The 19,854-nt window shown below is 52.3% G+C and overlaps 1 protein-coding gene across 1 annotated transcript; it reads left to right on the top strand.

The window, feature by feature from the left end:
• The first annotated feature begins 657 nt into the window (after positions 1-657).
• Positions 658-13,404, top strand: gjz1 (gap junction protein zeta 1). The gene is made up of 2 exons (XM_078207270.1): positions 658-730; positions 12,440-13,404. Exon 2 carries the CDS (start codon positions 12,440-12,442, stop codon positions 13,103-13,105), a length of 666 nt encoding a protein of 221 aa, XP_078063396.1. The 5' UTR covers positions 658-730; the 3' UTR covers positions 13,106-13,404.
• Positions 13,405-19,854: the final 6,450 nt, after the last annotated feature.

Genomic DNA, 19,854 nt, shown 5'->3' with positions numbered 1-19,854 from the left:
GTGTCCAAAGATGTGCAGGTTAGTTGGATTGGCCATGCTAAATTGCCCCTTAGTGTCCAAAGATGTGTAGGTTAGGTGGATTGGCCATGCTAAATTGCCCCTTATTGTCCAAAGATGTGCAGGTTAGGTGGATTGGCCATGCTAAATTGCCCCTTAGTGTCCAAAGATGTGTAGGTTAGGTGGATTGGCCATGCTAAATTGCCCCTTAGTGTCCAAAGATGTGTAGGTTAGGTGGATTGGCCATGCTAAATTGCCCCTTAGTGTCCAAGGATGTCCGGGTTCGGTGGATTGACCATGCTAAATTGCCCCTTTGTGTCAGGGGGATTAGCGGGGTAAATATGTTGGGTCTTGGGGATAGGGTGGGATTGTGGTCGGTGCAGACTCGATGGGCCGAATGGTCTCCTTCTGCACTGTCAGGATCCTCTCTGATTCTCTGCCACAGCAGCGAGGAGTTTATGAATCACGTCCTGTGGTCCCGTCTTGTCTGAATGTCTCAGCGAGAGCGAGCCGGGCGCAGATGGGAAAAGGGGAAGTGGGCTTTTCTCTGAGGTTGTGGGTGAGTCTCTCTGGCCTTTTTATGCCCTCTGGGGAATTTTTTAAAAAGCGCCCTCCCCTTTTGCCAGTTCCCTAAAACATGCGGAGGGAAGGAGTGTCGCATTCTCCAGAGAGAGCTGCGGAGATTTCAGCCTCGGGTCTGATTCAACCACACTCAAAAGCCCAACACACTCAGGTATGGGGCATCCCCGTAGGATTGGACAGCAGGGTGTTGCCTGATTTCGAAGGTATCGGTTATGAAGAGAGTTAGAGGGGTGCTTTTCTGAATGGAAGGCTCGTGGTGTTCCACAGGGCTCAGTTCTGTGGTTCGTAGTTACTTATAAATGACTTGGAGGGAAATGTGGCTGGTCTGATTAGTAAGTTCGCAGACGACACACAAATTTGTGGAGTTGCGGATAGTGAAGAGGATTATCAGAGGATACAGCAGAATGCAGAGCGGTTGGACACTTGGGTGGAGAGATGGAGTTTAATCCAGACAAGTGTGAGGTAATGTATTTTGGAAGTTCCAATACATGTAGGAATTATACAGTAAATGGTAGAACCCTGAGGAGTATTGATAGGCAGAGGGATCTGGGCGTACAGGTACACAGGTCACTGAAAGAGGCAACGCAGGTGGAGAAGGTAGTCAAGAAGGCATACGGCACGCTTGCCTTCATCGGCCGGGGCATTGAGTTGAAAAATTGTCAAGTCATGTTGCAGCTTTATAGAACCTTAGTTAGGCCTCACTTGGAATATAGTGTTCAATTCTGGTCGCCGCACTACCAGAAGGATGTGGAGGCTTTGGAGAGGGTACAGAAAAGATTTACCAGGATGTTGCCTGGTCTGGAGGGCATTAGCTATGAGGAGAGGTTGGAGAAACTTGGTTTGTTCTCACTGGAACGACGGAGGTTGAGGGGAGACCTGATAGAAGTCTACAAGATTATGAGGGACAGAGTGGATAGTCAGAAGCTTTTTCCCCAGGGTGGAAGAGTCAATTACTAGGGGGCACAGGTTTAAGGTGCGAGGGGCAAGGTTTAAAGGAGATGTGTGGGGGATGTTTTTCACACAGAGAGTGGTGGGTGCCTGGAACCCGCTGCCCGGGTAGGTGTTGGAAGCGGGCACTTTAGCAACATTTAAGAGGCATCTGGATGGGTCCATGAATAGGGAGGGAATGGAGGGATACGGACTGAGTAAGGGGACAAGTTTATTTTTTTAGTTTAGCAAGGGCGCCATGATCGGCAAAAGATTGAGGGGCAGAAGGGCCTGTTCCTGTGCAGTACTGTTCTTTGTTCATTGTAACCCCGTGCTGTCCCTGTCCTGGGAGTGTTTGATGGGGGACAGTGTAGAGGGAGCTTTACTCTGTATCTAACCCCGTGCTGTACCTGTCCTGGGAGTGTTTGATGGGGACAGTGTAGAGGGAGCTTTACTCTGTATCTAACCCCGTGCTGTCCCTGTCCTGGGAGTGTTTGATGGGGACAGTGTAGAGGGAGCTTTACTCTGTATCTAACCCCGTGCTGTACCTGTCCTGGGAGTGTTTGATGGGGGACAGTGTAGAGGGAGCTTTACTCTGTATCTAACCCCGTGCTGTACCTGTCCTGGGAGTGTTTGATGGGGGACAGTGTAGAGGGAGCTTTACTCTGTATCTAACCCCGTGCTGTACCTGTCCTGGGAGTGTTTGATGGGGACAGTGTAGAGGGAGCTTTACTCTGTATCTAACCCCGTGCTGTACCTGTCCTGGGAGTGTTTGATGGGGGACAGGGTAGAGGGTGCTTTACTCTGTATCTAACCCCGTGCTGTACCTGTCCTGGGAGTGTTTGATGGGGGACAGTGTAGAGGGAGCTTTACTCTGTATCTAACCCCGTGCTGTACCTGTCCTGGGAGTGTTTGATGGGGACAGTGTAGAGGGAGCTTTACTCTGTATCTAACCCCGTGCCGTACCTGTCCTGGGAGTGTTTGATGGGGACAGTGTAGAGGGAGCTTTACTCTGTATGTAACCCCGTGCTGTACCTGTCCTGGGAGTGTTTGATGGGGACAGGGTAGAGGGAGCTTTACTCTGTATCTAACCCCGTGCTGTACCTGTCCTGGGAGTGTTTGATGGGGACAGTGTAGAGGGAGCTTTACTCTGTATCTAACCCCGTGCTGTACCTGTCCTGGGAGTGTTTGATGGGGACAGTGTAGAGGGAGCTTTACTCTGTATCTAACCCCGTGCTGTACCTGTCCTGGGAGTGTTTGATGGGGACTGTGTAGAGGGAGCTTTACTCTGTATCTAACCCCGTGCTGTCCCTGTCCTGGGAGTGTTTGATGGGGACAGTGTAGAGGGAGCTTTACTCTGTATCTAACCCCGTGCTGTACCTGTCCTGGGAGTGTTTGATGGGGACAGTGTAGAGGGAGCTTTACTCTGTATCTAACCCCGTGCTGTACCTGTCCTGGGAGTGTTTGATGGGGACAGTGTAGAGGGAGCTTTACTCTGTATCTAACCCCGTGCTGTACCTGTCCTGGGAGTGTTTGATGGGGGACAGGGTAGAGGGTGCTTTACTCTGTATCTAACCCCGTGCTGTACCTGTCCTGGGAGTGTTTGATGGGGGACAGTGTAGAGGGAGCTTTACTCTGTATCTAACCCCGTGCTGTACCTGTCCTGGGAGTGTTTGATGAGGACAGTGTAGAGGGAGCTTTACTCTGTATCTAACCCCGTGCTGTACCTGTCCTGGGAGTGTTTGATGGGGGACAGGGTAGAGGGTGCTTTACTCTGTATCTAACCCCGTGCTGTACCTGTCCTGGGAGTGTTTGATGGGGGACAGTGTAGAGGGAGCTTTACTCTGTATCTAACCCCGTGCTGTACCTGTCCTGGGAGTGTTTGATGGGGGACAGTGTAGAGGGAGCTTTACTCTGTATCTAACCCCGTGCTGTACCTGTCCTGGGAGTGTTTGATGGGGACAGTGTAGAGGGAGCTTTACTCTGTATCTAACCCCGTGCCGTACCTGTCCTGGGAGTGTTTGATGGGGACAGTGTAGAGGGAGCTTTACTCTGTATCTAACCCCGTGCTGTACCTGTCCTGGGAGTGTTTGATGGGGACAGGGTAGAGGGAGCTTTACTCTGTATCTAACCCCGTGCTGTACCTGTCCTGGGAGTGTTTGATGGGGACAGTGTAGAGGGAGCTTTACTCTGTATCTAACCCCGTGCTGCACCTGTCCTGGGAGTGTTTGATGGGGGACAGTGTAGAGGGAGATTTACTCTGTATCTAACCCCGTGCTGTACCTGTCCTGGGAGTGTTTGATGGGGGACAGTGTAGAGGGAGATTTACTCTGTATCTAACCCCGTGCTGTACCTGTCCTGGGAGTGTTTGATGAGGACAGTGTAGAGGGAGCTTTACTCTGTATCTAACCCCGTGCTGTACCTGTCCTGGGAGTGTTTGATGGGGACAGTGTAGAGGGAGCTTTACTCTGTATCTAACCCCGTGCAGTACCTGTCCTGGGAGTGTTTGATGGGGACAGTGTAGAGGGAGCTTTACTCTGTATCTAACCCCGTGCTGTACCTGTCCTGGGAGTGTTTGATGGGGGACAGTGTAGAGGGAGATTTACTCTGTATCTAACCCCGTGCTGTACCTGTCCTGGGAGTGTTTGATGGGGACAGTGAAGAGGGAGGTTTACTCTGTATCTAACCCCGTGCTGTACCTGTCCTGGGAGTGTTTGATGGGGACAGTGAAGAGGGAGCTTTACTCTGTATCTAACCCCGTGCTGTACCTGTCCTGGGAGTGTTTGATGGGGGACAGTGTAGAGGGAGATTTACTCTGTATCTAACCCCGTGCTGTACCTGTCCTGGGAGTGTTTGATGGGGACAGTGTAGAGGGAGCTTTACTCTGTATCTAACCCCGTGCTGTACCTGTCCTGGGAGTGTTTGATGGGGACAGTGTAGAGGGAGCTTTACTCTGTATCTAACCCCGTGCTATACCTGTCCTGGGAGTGTTTGATGGGGGACAGTGTAGAGGGAGCTTTACTCTGTATCTAACCCCGTGCTATACCTGTCCTGGGAGTGTTTGATGGGGGACAGTGTAGAGGGAGCTTTACTCTGTATCTAACCCCGTGCTGTACCTGTCCTGGGAGTGTTTGATGGGGACAGTGTAGAGGGAGCTTTACTCTGTATCTAACCCCGTGCTGTACCTGTCCTGGGAGTGTTTGATGGGGACAGTGTAGAGGGAGCTTTACTCTGTATCTAACCCCGTGCTGTACCTGTCCTGGGAGTGTTTGATGGGGACAGTGTAGAGGGAGCTTTACTCTGTATCTAACCCCGTGCTGTACCTGTCCTGGGAGTGTTTGATGGGGACAGTGTAGAGGGAGCTTTACTCTGTATCTAACCCCGTGCTGTACCTGTCCTGGGAGTGTTTGATGGGGACAGTGTAGAGGGAGCTTTACTCTGTATCTAACCCCGTGCTGTACCTGTCCTGGGAGTGTTTGATGGGGACAGTGTAGAGGGAGCTTTACTCTGTATCTAACCCCGTGCTGTACCTGTCCTGGGAGTGTTTGATGGGGACAGTGTAGAGGGAGCTTTACTCTGTATCTAACCCCGTGCTGTACCTGTCCTGGGAGTGTTTGATGGGGGACAGTGTAGAGGGAGCTTTACTCTGTATCTAACCCCGTGCTGTACCTGTCCTGGGAGTGTTTGATGGGGACAGTGTAGAGGGAGCTTTACTCTGTATCTAACCCCGTGCTGTACCTGTCCTGGGAGTGTTTGATGGGGACAGTGTAGAGGGAGCTTTACTCTGTATCTAACCCCGTGCTGTCCCTGTCCTGGGAGTGTTTGATGGGGACAGTGCAGAGGGAGCTTTACTCTGTATCTAACCCCGTGCTGTACCTGTCCTGGGAGTGTTTGATGGGGGACAGTGTAGAGGGAGCTTTACTCTGTATTTAACCCCGTGCTGTACCTGTCCTGGGAGTGTTTGATGGGGACAGTGCAGAGGGAGCTTTACTCTGTATCTAACCCCGTGCTGTCCCTGTCCTGGGAGTGTTTGATGGGGGACAGTGTAGAGGGAGCTTTACTCTGTATTTAACCCCGTGCTGTACCTGTCCTGGGAGTGTTTGATGGGGACAGTGCAGAGGGAGCTTTACTCTGTATCTAACCCCGTGCTGTACCTGTCCTGGGAGTGTTTGATGGGGACAGTGTCGAGGGAGCTTTACTCTGTATTTCACCCCGTGCTGTACCTGTCCTGGGAGTGTTTGATGGGGACAGTGTAGAGGGAGCTTTACTCTGTATCTAGCCCCGTGCTGTACCTGTCCTGGGAGTGTTTGATGGGGACAGTGCAGAGGGAGCTTTACTCTGTATCTAACCCCGTGCTGTACCTGTCCTGGGAGTGTTTGATGGGGGACAGTGCAGAGGGAGCTTTACTCTGTATCTAACCCCGTGCTGTACCTGTCCTGGGAGTGTTTGATGGGGACAGTGCAGAGGGAGCTTTACTCTGTATCTAACCACGTGCTGTACCTGTCCTGGGAGTGTTTGATGGGGGACAGTGTCGAGGGAGCTTTACTCTGTATCTAACCACGTGCTGTACCTGTCCTGGGAGTGTTTGATGGGGGACAGTGTAGAGGGAGCTTTACTCTGTATCTAACCCCGTGCTGTATCTGTCCTGGGAGTGTTTGATGGGGACAGTGCAGAGGGAGCTTTACTCTATATCTAACCCCGTGCTGTACCTGTCCTGGGAGTGTTTGATTGGGGACAGTGTAGAGGGAGCTTTACTCTGTATCTAAACACGTGCTGTACCTGTCCTGGGAGTGTTTGATGGGGACAGTGTAGAGGGAGCTTTACTTTGTATCTAACCCCGTGCTGTACCTGTCCTGGGAGTGTTTGATGGGGGACAGTGTAGAGGGAGCTTTACTCTGTATCTAACCCCGTGCTGTACCTGTCCTGGGAGTGTTTGATGGGGGACAGTGTAGAGGGAGCTTTACTCTGTATCTAACCCCGTGCTGTACCTTTCCTGGGAGTGTTTGATGGGGACAGTGTAGAGGGAGCTTTACTTTGTATCTAACCCCGTGCTGTACCTGTCCTGGGAGTGTCTGATGGGGACAGGGAGCTTTACTCTGCATCTAACCCCGTGCTGTACCTGTCCTGGGAGTGTTTGATGGGGGACAGTGTAGAGGGAGCTTTACTCTGTATCTAACCCCGTGCTGTACCTGTCCTGGGAGTGTTTGATGGGGACAGTGTAGAGGGAGCTTTACTCTGTATCTAACCCCGTGCTGTACCTGTCCTGGGAGTGTTTGATGGGGGACAGTGTAGAGGGAGCTTTACTCTGTATCTAACACCGTGCTGTACCTGTCCTGGGAGTGTATGATGGGGGACAGTGTAGAGGGAGTATTACTTTGTATCTAACCCCGTGCTGTACCTGTCCTGGGAGTGTTTGATGGGGACAGTGTAGAGGGAGCTTTACTTTGTATCTAACCCCGTGCTGTACCTGTCCTGGGAGTGTCTGATGGGGACAGGGAGCTTTACTCTGCATCTAACCCCGTGCTGTACCTGTCCTGGGAGTGTTTGATGGGGGACAGTGTAGAGGGAGCTTTACTCTGTATCTAACCCCGTGCTGTACCTGTCCTGGGAGTGTTTGATGGGGGACAGTGTAGAGGGAGCTTTACTCTGTATCTAACCCCGTGCTGTACCTGTCCTGGGAGTGTTTGATGGGGGACAGTGTAGAGGGAGCTTTACTCTGTATCTAACCCCGTGCTGTACCTGTCCTGGGAGTGTTTGATGGGGACAGTGTAGAGGGAGCTTTACTCTGTATCTAACCCCGTGCTGTACCTGTCCTGGGAGTGTTTGATGGGGGACAGTGTAGAGGGAGCTTTACTCTGTATCTAACCCCGTGCTGTATCTGTCCTGGGTGTGTTTATTGGGGGACAGTGTAGAGGGAGCTTTACTCTGTATCTAACCCCGTGCTGTACCTGTCCTGGGAGTGTTTGATGGGGGACAGTGTAGAGGGAGCTTTACTCTGTATCTAACCCCGCGTTGTACCTGTCCTGGGGGTGTTTGATGGGGACAGTGTAGAGGGAGCTTTACTCTGTATCTAACCCCGTGCTGTACCTGTCCTGGGAGTGTTTGATGGGGGACAGTGTAGAGGGAGCTTTACCCTGTATCTAACCCCGTGCTGTAACTGTCCTGGGAGTGTTTGGTGGGGACAGTGTAGAGGGAGCTTTACTCTGTATCTAACCCCGTGCTGTACCTGTCCTGGGAGTTTTTGATGGGGACAGTGTAGAGGGAGCTTTACTCTGTATCTAACCCCGTGCTGTATCTGTCCTGGGAGTGTTTGATGGGGACAGTGTAGAGGGAGCTTTACTCTGTATCTAACCCCGTGCTGTAACTGTCCTGGGAGTGTTTGATGGGGACAGTGTAGAGGGAGCTTTACTCTGTATCTAACCCCGTGCTGTATCTGTGCTGGGTGTGTTTGATGGGGGACAGTGTCGAGGGAGCTTTACTCTGTATCTAACCCCGTGCTGTACCTGTCCTGGGAGTGTTTGATGGGGACAGTGTAGAGGGAGCTTTACTCTGTATCTAACCCCGTGCTGTACCTGTCCTGGGAGTGTTTGATGGGGACAGTGCAGAGGGAGCTTTACTCTGTATCTAACCCCGTGCTGTACCTGTCCTGGGAGTGTTTGATGGGGGACAGTGTAGAGGGAGCTTTACTCTGTATCTAAGCCCGTGCTGTATCTGTCCTGGGTGTGTTTGATGGGGGACAGTGTAGAGGGAGCTTTACTCTGTATCTAACCCCGTGCTGTACCTGTCCTGGGTGTGTTTGATGGGGGACAGTGTAGAGGGAGCTTTACTCTGTATCTAACCCCGTGCTGTACCTGTCCTGGGAGTGTTTGATGGGGACAGTGTAGAGGGAGCTTTAGTCTGTATCTAACCCCGTGCTGTACCTGTCCTGGGAGTGTTTGATGGGGACAGTGTAGAGGGAGCTTTACTCTGTATCTAACCCCGTGCTGTATCTGTGCTGGGTGTGTTTGATGGGGGACAGTGTAGAGGGAGCTTTACCCTGTATCTAACCCCGTGCTGTACCTGTCCTGGGTGTGTTTGATGGGGGACAGTGTAGAGGGAGCTTTACTCTGTATCTAACCCCGTGCTGTTCCTGTCCTGGGAGTGTTTGATGGGGACAGTGTAGAGGGAGCTTTACTCTGTATCTAACCCCGTGTTGTACCTGTCCTGGGGGTGTTTGATGGGGACAGTGTAGAGGGAGCTTTACTCTGTATCTCACCCCGTGCTGTACCTGTCCTGGGAGTGTTTGATGGGGGACAGTGTAGAGGGAGCTTTACTCTGTATCTAACCCCGTGCTGTACCTGTCCTGGGAGTGTTTGATGGGGGACAGTGTAGAGGGAGCTTTACCCTGTATCTAACCCCGTGCTGTAACTGTCCTGGGAGTGTTTGATGGGGACAGTGTAGAGGGAGCTTTACTCTGTATCTAACCACGTGCTTTACCTGTCCTGGGAGTGTTTGATGGGGACAGTGTAGAGGGAGCTTTACTCTGTATCTAACCCCGTGCTGTATCTGTCCTGGGAGTGTTTGATGGGGGACAGTGTAGAGGGAGCTTTACCCTGTATCTAACCCCGTGCTGTAACTGTCCTGGGAGTGTTTGATGGGGACATTGTAGAGGGAGCTTTACTCTGTATCTAACCCAGTGCTGTACCTGTCCTGGGACTGTTTGATGGGGACAGTGTAGAGGGAGCTTTACTCTGTATCTAACCCCGTGCTGTACCTGTCCTGGGAGTGTTTGATGGGGTCACTGTAGAGGGAGCTTTACTTTCTATCTAACCCCGTGCTGTACCTGTCCTGGGAGTGTTTGATGGGGACAGTGTAGAGGGAGCATTACTCTGTATCTAACCCCGTGCTGTACCTGTCCTGGGAGTGTTTGATGGGGGACAGTGTAGAGGGAGCTTTACTCTGTATCTAACCCCGTGCTGTACCTGTCCTGGGAGTGTTTGATGGGGACAGTGTAGAGGGAGCTTTACTCTGTATCTAACCCCGTGCTGTACCTGTCCTGGGAGTGTTTGATGGGGGGACAGTGTAGAGGGAGCTTTACCCTGTATCTAACCCCGTGCTGTACCTGTCCTGGGAATGACACCAGGCACCATCTAACCAGTGTAAGGTACCAAATCAGAAAAAAACTCACAGAGAAACCAACCGAGAAACTCCAGAAGGTTCCAAAAGAGACAAAACCTGGTTGTATTTTTTTTTGAGAATGACTCAAGAACAAAGAATATTACAGCACAGGAACAGGCCCTTCGGCCCTCCAAGCCTGCACCGACCATGCTGCCCCCGACTGAACTAAAACCCCCTCCCCTTCCGGGGACCAGATCCCTCCATTCCCATCCTATTCATCTATTTGTCCAGACGCCCCTTAAAACTCACTCCCGTATCCGCTTCCACTCCCTCCCCCGGCAGCGAGTTCCAGGCCCCCACCACCCTCTGTGTGAAAAATCTGCCTCGTACATCTCCTTTAAACCTTGCCCCTCGCACCTTAAACCTGTGCCCCCCTAGTTATTGACTCTTCCACCCTGGGGAAAAAGCTTCTGACTATCCACTCTGTCCCTCAGAATCTTGTAGACTTCTATCAGGTCTCCCCTCAACCTCCGTCGTTCCAGTGAGAACAAACCAAGTTTCTCCAACCTCTCCTCATAGCTAATGCCCTCCATACCAGGCAACATCCTGGTAAATCTTTTCTGTACCCTCTCCAAAGCCTCCACATCCTTCTGGTAGTGTGGCGACCAGAATTGAACACTATATTCCAAGTGCGGCCTAACTCAGGTTCTTTTAAGCTGCAACATGACTTGCCAATTTTTAAACTCAATGCCCCGGCCGATGAAGGCAAGCATGCCGTATGTCTTCTTGACTACCTTCTCCACCTGCGTTGCCACTTTCAGTGACCTGTGTACCTGTACGCCCAGATCCCTCTGCCTATCAATACTCTTAAGGGTTCTGCCATTTACTTTATATTTCCTATCTGTATTAGACCTTCCAAAATGCATTTGTTCTATTATTGTGTTTTTTGTTTATGAACGGGGCATTGTTTCGATTTGAACCGCAGTATCTTATTTGATTCGACGTGTTACTAGTTCAGTTAAAGCTCCCGGTCGGCCCACAAGACATAGGAGCAGAATGAGGCCACTCGGCCCATCAAGTCTGCCCCGCCATTCAATCATGGCTGATATTTCTCTCATCCCCATTCTCCTGCCTTTTCCCCATAACCCCTGATCCCCTTATTAATCAAGAACCTACCTATCTCTGTCTTAAAGACACTCAATGACCCGGCCTCCACATCCTTCTGCGGCAAAGAGTTCCACACATTCGCCACTCTCTGGCTGAAGAAATTCCTCCTCATCTCTGTTTTAAAGGATCGTCCCTTCAGCCTGAGGTTGTGTTCCCTCTGGTTCTAGTTTTTCCTCCTCGTGGAAACATCCTCTCCACGTCCACTCTATCCAGACCTCGCAGTATCCTGTAAGTTTCAATAAGATCCCGCCCTCATCCTTCTAAATTGCCCCTTCTTGTCCAAAGTTGTGTGGGTGAGGTGGATTGGCCATGCTAAATTTATAGAATTCTAAAATCCCTACAGTGCAGAAGGAGGCCATTTGGCCCATCGAGTCTGCACCAACCACAATCCCACCCAGGTATTATTCCCACAACCCCACCTATTTACCCTGCTGATTCCCCTGACACTAAGGGGCAATTTAGCACGGCCAATCCACCTAACCTACACATCTTTGGACACCAAGAGACAATTTAGCATGGCCAATCCACCCTAACCTACACATCTTTGGACACTAAGGGACAATTTAGCATGGCCAATCCACCTAACCTACACATCTTTGGACACCAAGAGACAATTTAGCATGGCCAATCCACCCTAACCTACACATCTTTGGACACTAAGGGGCAATTTAGCATGGCCAATCCCCCTAACCTACACATCTTTGGACACTAAGGGACAATTTAGCATGGCCAATACACCTAACCTACACATCTTTGGACACCAAGAGACAATTTAGCATGGCCAATCCACCCTAACCTACACATCTTTGGAGTGTGGGAGGAAACCCACGCAGACACGGGGAGAACGTGCAGATTCCACACAGACTGTGACCCGAGCCGGGAATTGAACCCGGGTCCCTGGCGCTGTGAGGCAGCAGTGCGAACCACTCTGCCACCTAGTGCTACCCCAAGACAGAAGGGTTCGTCGGAGAGCCCCTTAGTGTCCAAAGATGTGCAGGTTAGGTGGATTGGCCGTGCTAAATTGTCCCTTAGTGTCCAAAGATGTGTAGGTTAGGTGGATTGGCCATGCTAAATTAAGACCATAAGAGATAGGAGCAGAATGAGGCCACTCGGCCCATCATGTCTGCTCCGCCATTCAATCAGGGCTGATATTTTTCTCATCCCCATTCTCCTGCCTTTTCCCCATAACCCCGATCCCCGATTAATCAAGAACCGATCTATCTCTGTCTTAAAGACACTCAATGACCTGGCCTCCACAGCCTTCTGCGGCAAAGAGTTCCACAGATTCACCACTCTCTGGCTGAAGAAATTCCTCCTCATCTCTGTTTTAAAGGATCGTCCCTTCAGCCTGAGGTTGTGCCCTCTGGTTCTAGTTTTTCCTCCCCGTGGAAACATCCTCTCCACGTCCACTCTATCCAGGCCTCGCAGTATCCTGTAAGTTTCAATAAGATCCTCCCCTCATCCTTCTAAACTCCAACGAGTACAGACCCAGAGTCCTCAACCGTTCCTCATCCGACAAGCTCTTCATTCCAGGGATCATTCTTGTGAACCTCCTCTGGACCCTTTCCGAGGCCCAGCACATCCTTCCTTAGATACGGGGCCCAAAACTGCTCACAATTCTCCAAATGGGGCCTGACCAGAGCTTTGTAACTCTTGTGTTCTCTTATAGATGGCCGCCTTTGTTGCTGGGTTCAGTCGCCTCGCCTCGCTTGCTGTGGGGACTCTCTCTGGTCGTCAGGGTATGACCCTGTGGTACGGGCTGCTGGGCGTGCGTCTGGTGGCGTTGATCGTGGCCGACCGACCCTGGGCTACTCTCCGGGATGACTTTATTTGTAACGGGAGCGTGGATGCCTACTGTTGGGCCAGCTGTTTCAATGACCACTTCAATTTCCCCATGGACGTTCTTTGGGATTTCAGCTACGTGCTGGCCATTCTGCCCGTCCTTGGCCTGTACCAGCTGACGCCGGGTGAGGGGCGGCCCTCTGCCCCCCTCGACGACCCCCCGGGCCGGCTGGCGCTGGACGAGGGCGGCGCCAACCTCAAGGTGGTGGGCCGGCGGCGCCCCTGGGCCTCGATAGCCTGCGCCCTCTCCCTGGCCGCCGTGGAGGGCGCCTTCCTCTGGGTCCTGGCTCAGGTCCAGCTGCCCCTGGCGGTGCCCGCCGCCGTGCTGTGTCGCTCGCCCGTTTGCCCGGGGCCCCTGCAGTGCGCCCTCTACGCCCAAGCCGAGAAACTGGGCGCCTTGGCCGTTTTGGCCTTCGCCTCAGGCCTGGATGCCCTGGTCAGCCTGATCTATGCCGGTGCGGCTTGTCTGACCGTTAGGGGGCGCCGCGTCTGAGGTGCCCTCCCCCCGGCAATCTGCTATACCCACCCCCAACCCACTACGCCCCCACGCGCTCTCCCCCTCCCCCGCTCTCGCTCCTCACCTTGCCGTCATTCCTCAGCCAATCAGACTCCCAATTCCCTCCCCATCTACGGCCTGGCAACCAATCAGCAAACCCCATCGGAGGTCACCGTGGCCAAAGGCGGTGGGGAAAAAAATGGCCGACTGACCACCACCCCGAGGGCCAATCAGAATGTTCTCCCACGGAGGCCTCGGGCCCAACGCACCAATTGGGATCCACGACAGGATGTTGGGGCAAGTGGGCCGAGGTGGAAGGGGGGGGGAGGGGAAAGGGTGAAAGGTCACAACCCAAGCGTTTGACCTCGCGGCCAAGGGATGGAGAGGGAGGACGGTGGGGGCAGGGGGGGGGGGTTTGCTGGTTTGTTTTTATTACCCCCTGGTCAGTCCCGAGTACCCATCGCCTCGCCCTCTCCCCCCCTAGACCCAACCCCTTAACCCCCGCCAGTCCGCCTCCAGAGGTGGGGGAGTGCGCTGGAGTTGGCAGGAAGGGGGTCCTTCCATGATAGATTTCCCCCCCTTCCCCCCCACCACCGGCTCCTTCTTGGGGTCACAGAGGCTCCTCCCGCACCTCCCCCACATCCCCAAGCCCAGGGTCACCGTTAATGTCCTGCCCCCACCAGCCCGTTTCCATCGCCAACCGGTTCCCCCACCTCCGCAAATTCGACTGAAAAACGGCATCAAATGGGGCTAACTCAGCACACTAGGCCCGGATTGGAGCCTGCGGCCTTTCCTGCACTGTGTGTGTGTGTGTGTGTGTGTGTGTGACGGGGCTAACTCAGCACACTAGGCCCGGATTGGAGCCTGTGGCCTTTCCTGCACTGTGTGTGTGTGTGTGTGTGTGTGTGTGTGACGGGGCTAACTCAGCACACTAGGCCCGGATTGGAGCCTGTGGCCTTTCCCGCACTGTGTGTGTGTGTGTGTGTGTGTGTGTGACGGGGCTAACTCAGCACACTAGGCCCGGATTGGAGCCTGTGGCCTTTCCTGCACTGTGTGTGAGTGTGTGTGAGTGTGTGTGTGTGTGTGACGGGGCTAACTCAGCACACTAGGCCCGGATTGGAGCCTGTGGCCTTTCCCGCACTGTGTGTGTGTGTGTGTGTGTGTGACGGGGCTAACTCAGTACACCAGGCCCGAATTGGAGCCTGCAGCCTTTCCCGCACTGTGTGTGTGTGTGTGTGTGTGTGTGTGTGACGGGGCTAACTCAGCACACTAGGCCCGGATTGGAGCCTATGGCCTTTCCCGCACTGTGTGTGTGTGTGTGTGTGTGTGTGACGGGGCTAACTCAGCACACTAGGCCCAGATTGGAGCCTATGGCCTTTCCCGCACTGTGTGTGTGTGTGTGTGTGTGTGAGACGGGGCTAACTCAGCACACTAGGCCCGAATTGGAGCCTGCAGACTTTCCCGCACTGTGTGTGTGTGTGTGTGTGTGTGGGTGACGGGGCTAACTCAGTACACTAGGCCCGAATTGGAGCCTGCAGCCTTTCCCGCACTGTGTGTGTGTGTGTGTGTGTGTGTGTGTGTGGGTGACGGGGCTAACTCAGTACGCCAGGCCCGAATTGGAGCCTGCAGCCTTTCCCGCACTGTGTGTGTGTGTGTGTGTGTGTGTGTGACGGGGCTAACTCAGCACACTAGGCCCGAATTGGAGCCTGCAGCCTTTCCCGCACTGTGTGTGTGTGTGTGTGTGTGTGGGTGTGTGTGGGTGACGGGGCTAACTCAGCACACTAGGCCCGGATTGGAGCCGCAGCCTTTCCCGCACTGTGTGTGTGTGTGTGTGTGTGTGTGTGTGTGTGTGACAGGGCTAACTCAGCACACTAGGCCCGGATTGGAGCCGCAGCCTTTCCCGCACTGTGTGTGTGTGTGTGTGTGTGTGTGTGTGGGTGACGGGGCTAACTCAGTACACCAGGCCTGAATTGGAGCCTGCAGCCTTTCCCGCACTGTGTGTGTGTGTGTGTGTGTGTGTGTGACGGGGCTAACTCAGCACACTAGGCCCGAATTGGAGCCTGCAGCCTTTCCCGCACTGTGTGTGTGTGTGTGTGTGTGTGTGTGGGTGACGGGGCTAACTCAGTACACTAGGCCCGGATTGGAGTCTGCAGCCTTTCCCGCACTGTGTGTGTGTGTGTGAGACGGGGCTAACTCAGTACACCAGGCCCGAATTGGAGCCTGCAGCCTTTCCTGCACTGTGTGTGTGAGTGTGTGTGTGTGTGTGAGTGACGGGGCTAACTCAGCACACTAGGCCCGAATTGGAGCCTGCAGCCTTTCCTGCACTGTGTGTGTGAGTGTGTGTGTGTGTGTGAGTGACGGGGCTAACTCAGCACACTAGGCCCGGATTGAAGCCTGCGGACTTTCCTGCACTGTGTGTGTGTGTGTGTGAGTGACGGGGCTAACTCAGCACACTAGGCCCGAATTGGAGCCTGCGGCCTTCTAAGACCTGGGATACCTCAAATCATCACCAATCTCGTCAACACCGTCAGAATTAAACTCAAGCTTGCTTCGCCCTTGTTCCGATTTGGGGCTGTGAGAGTTTGCCATTCAACAATTAAACATCGGAGGCGGCAGTTTATTTAACCAATGGCCACGTCTTGCCGAGGTCAACCTTAGAAAGACGGGAAGAGGCGAAGGAGAAATGTCAAAGTGTTTTGCATCTGAATGATTGCTCTACCCTTGCTTGCTTGGAACTAATAAATGTAGATTTGTGTTGGATTTGTCCATCTCTCTTCTCATTGAAACACAGAAGATAGGAGGAGGCCATTCGGCCCTTCGAGCCTGCTCCGCCATGCATCACCATCATGGCTGACCATCGAACTCAATCGCCTAATCCTGCTTTCCCCCCATCACCTTTGACCCCGTTCGCCCCCAGTGCTCTATCCAGCCGCCTCTTGAATACATCCAATGTTTTGGCATCAACTCCTTCCTGTGGGAATGAATTCCACAGGCTCAGCGGGTCCATAAGGCATAGGAGCGGAAGTAAGGCCACTCGGCCCATCGAGTCCACTCCACCATTCAATCATGGTTGATTTCAACTCCATTTACCCGCTCTCTCCCCATAGCCCTTAATTCCTCGAGAAATCAAGAATTTATCAATTTCTGTCTTGAAGACGCTCAACGTCTCGGCCTCCACAGCCCTCTGTGGCAATGAGTTCCACAGACCTACCACTCTCTGGCTGAAGAAATTTCTCCTCATCTCTGTTCTAAAGTGACTCCCTTTTATTCTAAGGCTGTGCCCCCGTGTCCTAGTCTCCCCTGTTAATGGAAACAACTTCCCTACGTCCATCCTATCTAAGCCGTTCATTATCTTGTAAGTTTCTATTAGATCTCCCCTCAACCTCCTAAACTCCAATGAATATAATCCCACGATCCTCAGACGTTCATCGTATGTCAGGCCTACCATTCCTGGGATCATCCGTGTGAATCTCCGCTGGACCCGCTCCAGTGCCAGTATGTCCTTCCTGAGGTGTGGGGCCCAAAATTGCTCACAGTACTCCAAATGGGGCCTAACCAGTGCTTTATAAAGCCTCAGAAGTACATCCCTGCTTTTGTATTCCAAGCCTCTTGAGATAAATGACAACATTACATTTGCTTTCTTAATTACGGACTCAACCTGCAAGTTTACCTTTAGAGAATCCTGGACTAGGACTCCCAAGTCCCTTTGCACTTTAGCATTATGAATTTTGTCACCGTTTAGAAAATAGTCAAGGAATATCTCCTCACCCCCGTCCGAAATGGTCTCCCCCAATCCTCAGACTGGTTCTGGACTCCCCCCACCATCGGGAACATCCTCCCTCCATCTACCCTGTCTAGTCCTGTTAGAATTTTATAAATCTCGATGAGATTCCCACTCTCATTCGTGTGAACTCCAGCGGAAACAATCCTAACCTGGTCATTCTCTCCTCGTACACCAGTCCCGCCGTTCCCGAAATCAGCCTGGTAAACCCTTCGCTGCAACTCCCTCGAGAGCAAGAACATCCTTCCTCAGGAAAGGAGACCAAAACTACCCACAATACTCGAGGTGAGGCCTCACCAAGGCCCCGTATCATCGCAACAACACATCCCTCTGCTCCTGTACTCCAAACCTCTCGCAATGAAGGCCAACGTACCATTAGGTGTCTTTACCGCCTGCTGCATGCTTACCTTCAGCGACTGGTTCACGAGGACACCCAGGTCCCTCTGCACACTCCCCTCTCCCAATGTACACCCATTCAGGTAGGAATCTGCCGCCTTGTTTTTGCTTCCAGAGTGAATAACCTCACACATTGATCCAAATTATGCTGCCCACTCACCCAACCCGCCCAGATCATTCTGAGGAATCTCCGCATCCTCGTCATGGTTCACCCTCCCACCCGACTTGGCATTATGTTTGCCCCTCTGGTGTTAAGGGTAAGATCCTGGCATGGATAGAGGATTGGTTGACTGGCAGAGGGTGGGGATAATGATGTGCCTCGGGGGGTCGGTGCTGGGACCACAAATTTTCACAATACACATTAACCATTTGGAGGAAGGAACTGAAGGCACTGTTGCTAAGTTTGCAGATGATACAAAGATATGCAGAGGGACCGGTAGTATTGAGGAAGCAGGGGGGGCTGCAGAAGGACTTGGACAGGTTAGGAGAGTGGGCAAAGAAGTGGCAGATGGAATACAATGTGGAAAAGTGTGAGGTTATGCACTTTGGAAGGAGGAATGGAGGCTTAGACTATTTTCTAAATGGGGAAATGCTTAGGAAGTCAGAAACACAAAGGGACTTGGGAGTCCTTGTTCAAGATTCTCTTAAGGTTAACGTGCAGGTTCATTCAGCAGTTAGGAAGGCAAATGCAATGTAAGCATTCATGTCGAGAGGGCGAGAATACATAGAAACATAGAAAAACTACAGCACAAAACAGGCCCTTCGGCCCCACAAGTTGTGCCGAACACATCCCTACCTTCTAGGCCTACCTATAACCCTCCATCCTATTAAGCTCCATGTACTCATCCAGGAGTCTCTTAAAAGACGCTATTGAGTTCGCCTCCACCACCACTGACGGCAGCCGATTCCACTCGCCCACCACCCTCTGTGTGAAAAACTTACCCCTAACATTTCCCCTGTACTTAGATCTGTACTTAGATCTCTAAAGGTTGCCACTCAAGTGGATAGAGCTGTGAAGAAGGCATATAGTGTGTTAGCTTTTATTAACAGGGGGTTGGAGTTTAAGAGCCGTGGGGTTATGCTGCAACTGTACAGGACCTTGGTGAGACCACATTTGGAATATTGTGTGCAGTTCTGGTCACCTCACTATAAGAAGGATGTGGAAGCGCTGGAAAGAGTGCAGAGGAGATTTACCAGGATGCTGCCTGGTTTGGAGGGTAGGTCTTATGAGGAAAGGTTGAGGGAGCTGGGGCTGTTCTCTCTGGAGCGGAGGAGATTGAGGGGAGACTTAATAGAGGTTTATAAAATGATGAAGGGGATAGATCGAGTGAACATTCAAAGACTATCTCCTCGGGTGGATGGAGCTATTACGAGGGGGCATAACTATAGGGTTCATGGTGGGAGATATAGGAAGGATATCAGAGGTAGGTTCTTCATGCAGAGAGTGGTTGGGGTGTGGAATGGACTGCCTGCAGTGATCGTGGAGTCAGACACTTTAGGAACATTTAAGCGGTTATTGGATAGGCACATGGAGCACACCAGGATGGTAGGGAGTGGGATAGCTTGATCTTGGTTTCAGATGAAGGTCGGCACAACATCGTGGGCCGAAGGGCCTGTTCTGTGCTGTACTGTTCTATGTTCTATGTTCTATGTACCTACCCCCCAGCACCCTAAACCTGTGTCCTCTCGTAGCAGACATTTCCACCCTGGGAAAAAGCCCCTGAGAGTCCACCCGATCTATGCCTCTCAACATCTTATACATCTCTATTAGGTCTCCTCTCATCCTACTTCTCTCCAAGGAGAAAAGACCGAGCTCCCTCAGCCTATCCTCATAAGGCATGCCACTCAATCCAGGCAACATCCTTGTAACCTTCTCTGCACCCTTTCAATCTTTTCCGCATCCTTCCTGTAATGAGGCGACCAGAACTGAGCACAGTACTCCAAGTGGGGTCTGACGAGGGTCTTATATAGCTGCATCATTATCCCCGGACTCCTAAACTCAATCCCTCGATTGATAAAGGCCAGCACACCATACGCCTTCTTAACCACCTCCTCCACCTGCAGGGCCGAATTTAGAGTCCTATGGACCCGGACCCCAAGGTCCTTCTGATCCTCTACAGTACTAAGAGTCTTTCCCTTAATATTGTACTCCTTCATCCCATTTGACCTGCCAAAATGGACCACGACGCATTTATCTGGGTTGAAGTCCATCTGCCACTTCTCCGCCCAGTCTTGCATCCTATCTATGTCCCTCTGTAACTTCTGACATCCCTCCAGACTATCCACAACCCCTCCAACCTTCGTGTGGTCGGCAAACTTACCAACCCATCCCTCCACTTCCTCATCCAGGTCATTTATGAAAATGACAAACAGCAAGGGTCCCAGAACAGATCCCTGGGGCACTCCACTGGTGACCAACCTCCAAGAGCAGGGATGGACTTCTGAGGCTGTATAAGGCTCTGGTCAGACACCATTTGGAGTATTGTGAGCAGTTTTGAGCCCCGTATCTAAGGAAGGATGTGCTGGCCTTGGAAAGGGTCCAGAGGAGGTTCACAAGAATGATCCCTGG

Source organism: Mustelus asterias, unplaced genomic scaffold (assembly GCF_964213995.1).
Source record: "Mustelus asterias unplaced genomic scaffold, sMusAst1.hap1.1 HAP1_SCAFFOLD_2171, whole genome shotgun sequence".
NCBI lineage: Eukaryota > Metazoa > Chordata > Chondrichthyes > Carcharhiniformes > Triakidae > Mustelus > Mustelus asterias.
Note: the sequence above shows the minus strand (reverse complement) of the source record. Positions and strands in the feature narration are given on the sequence as shown.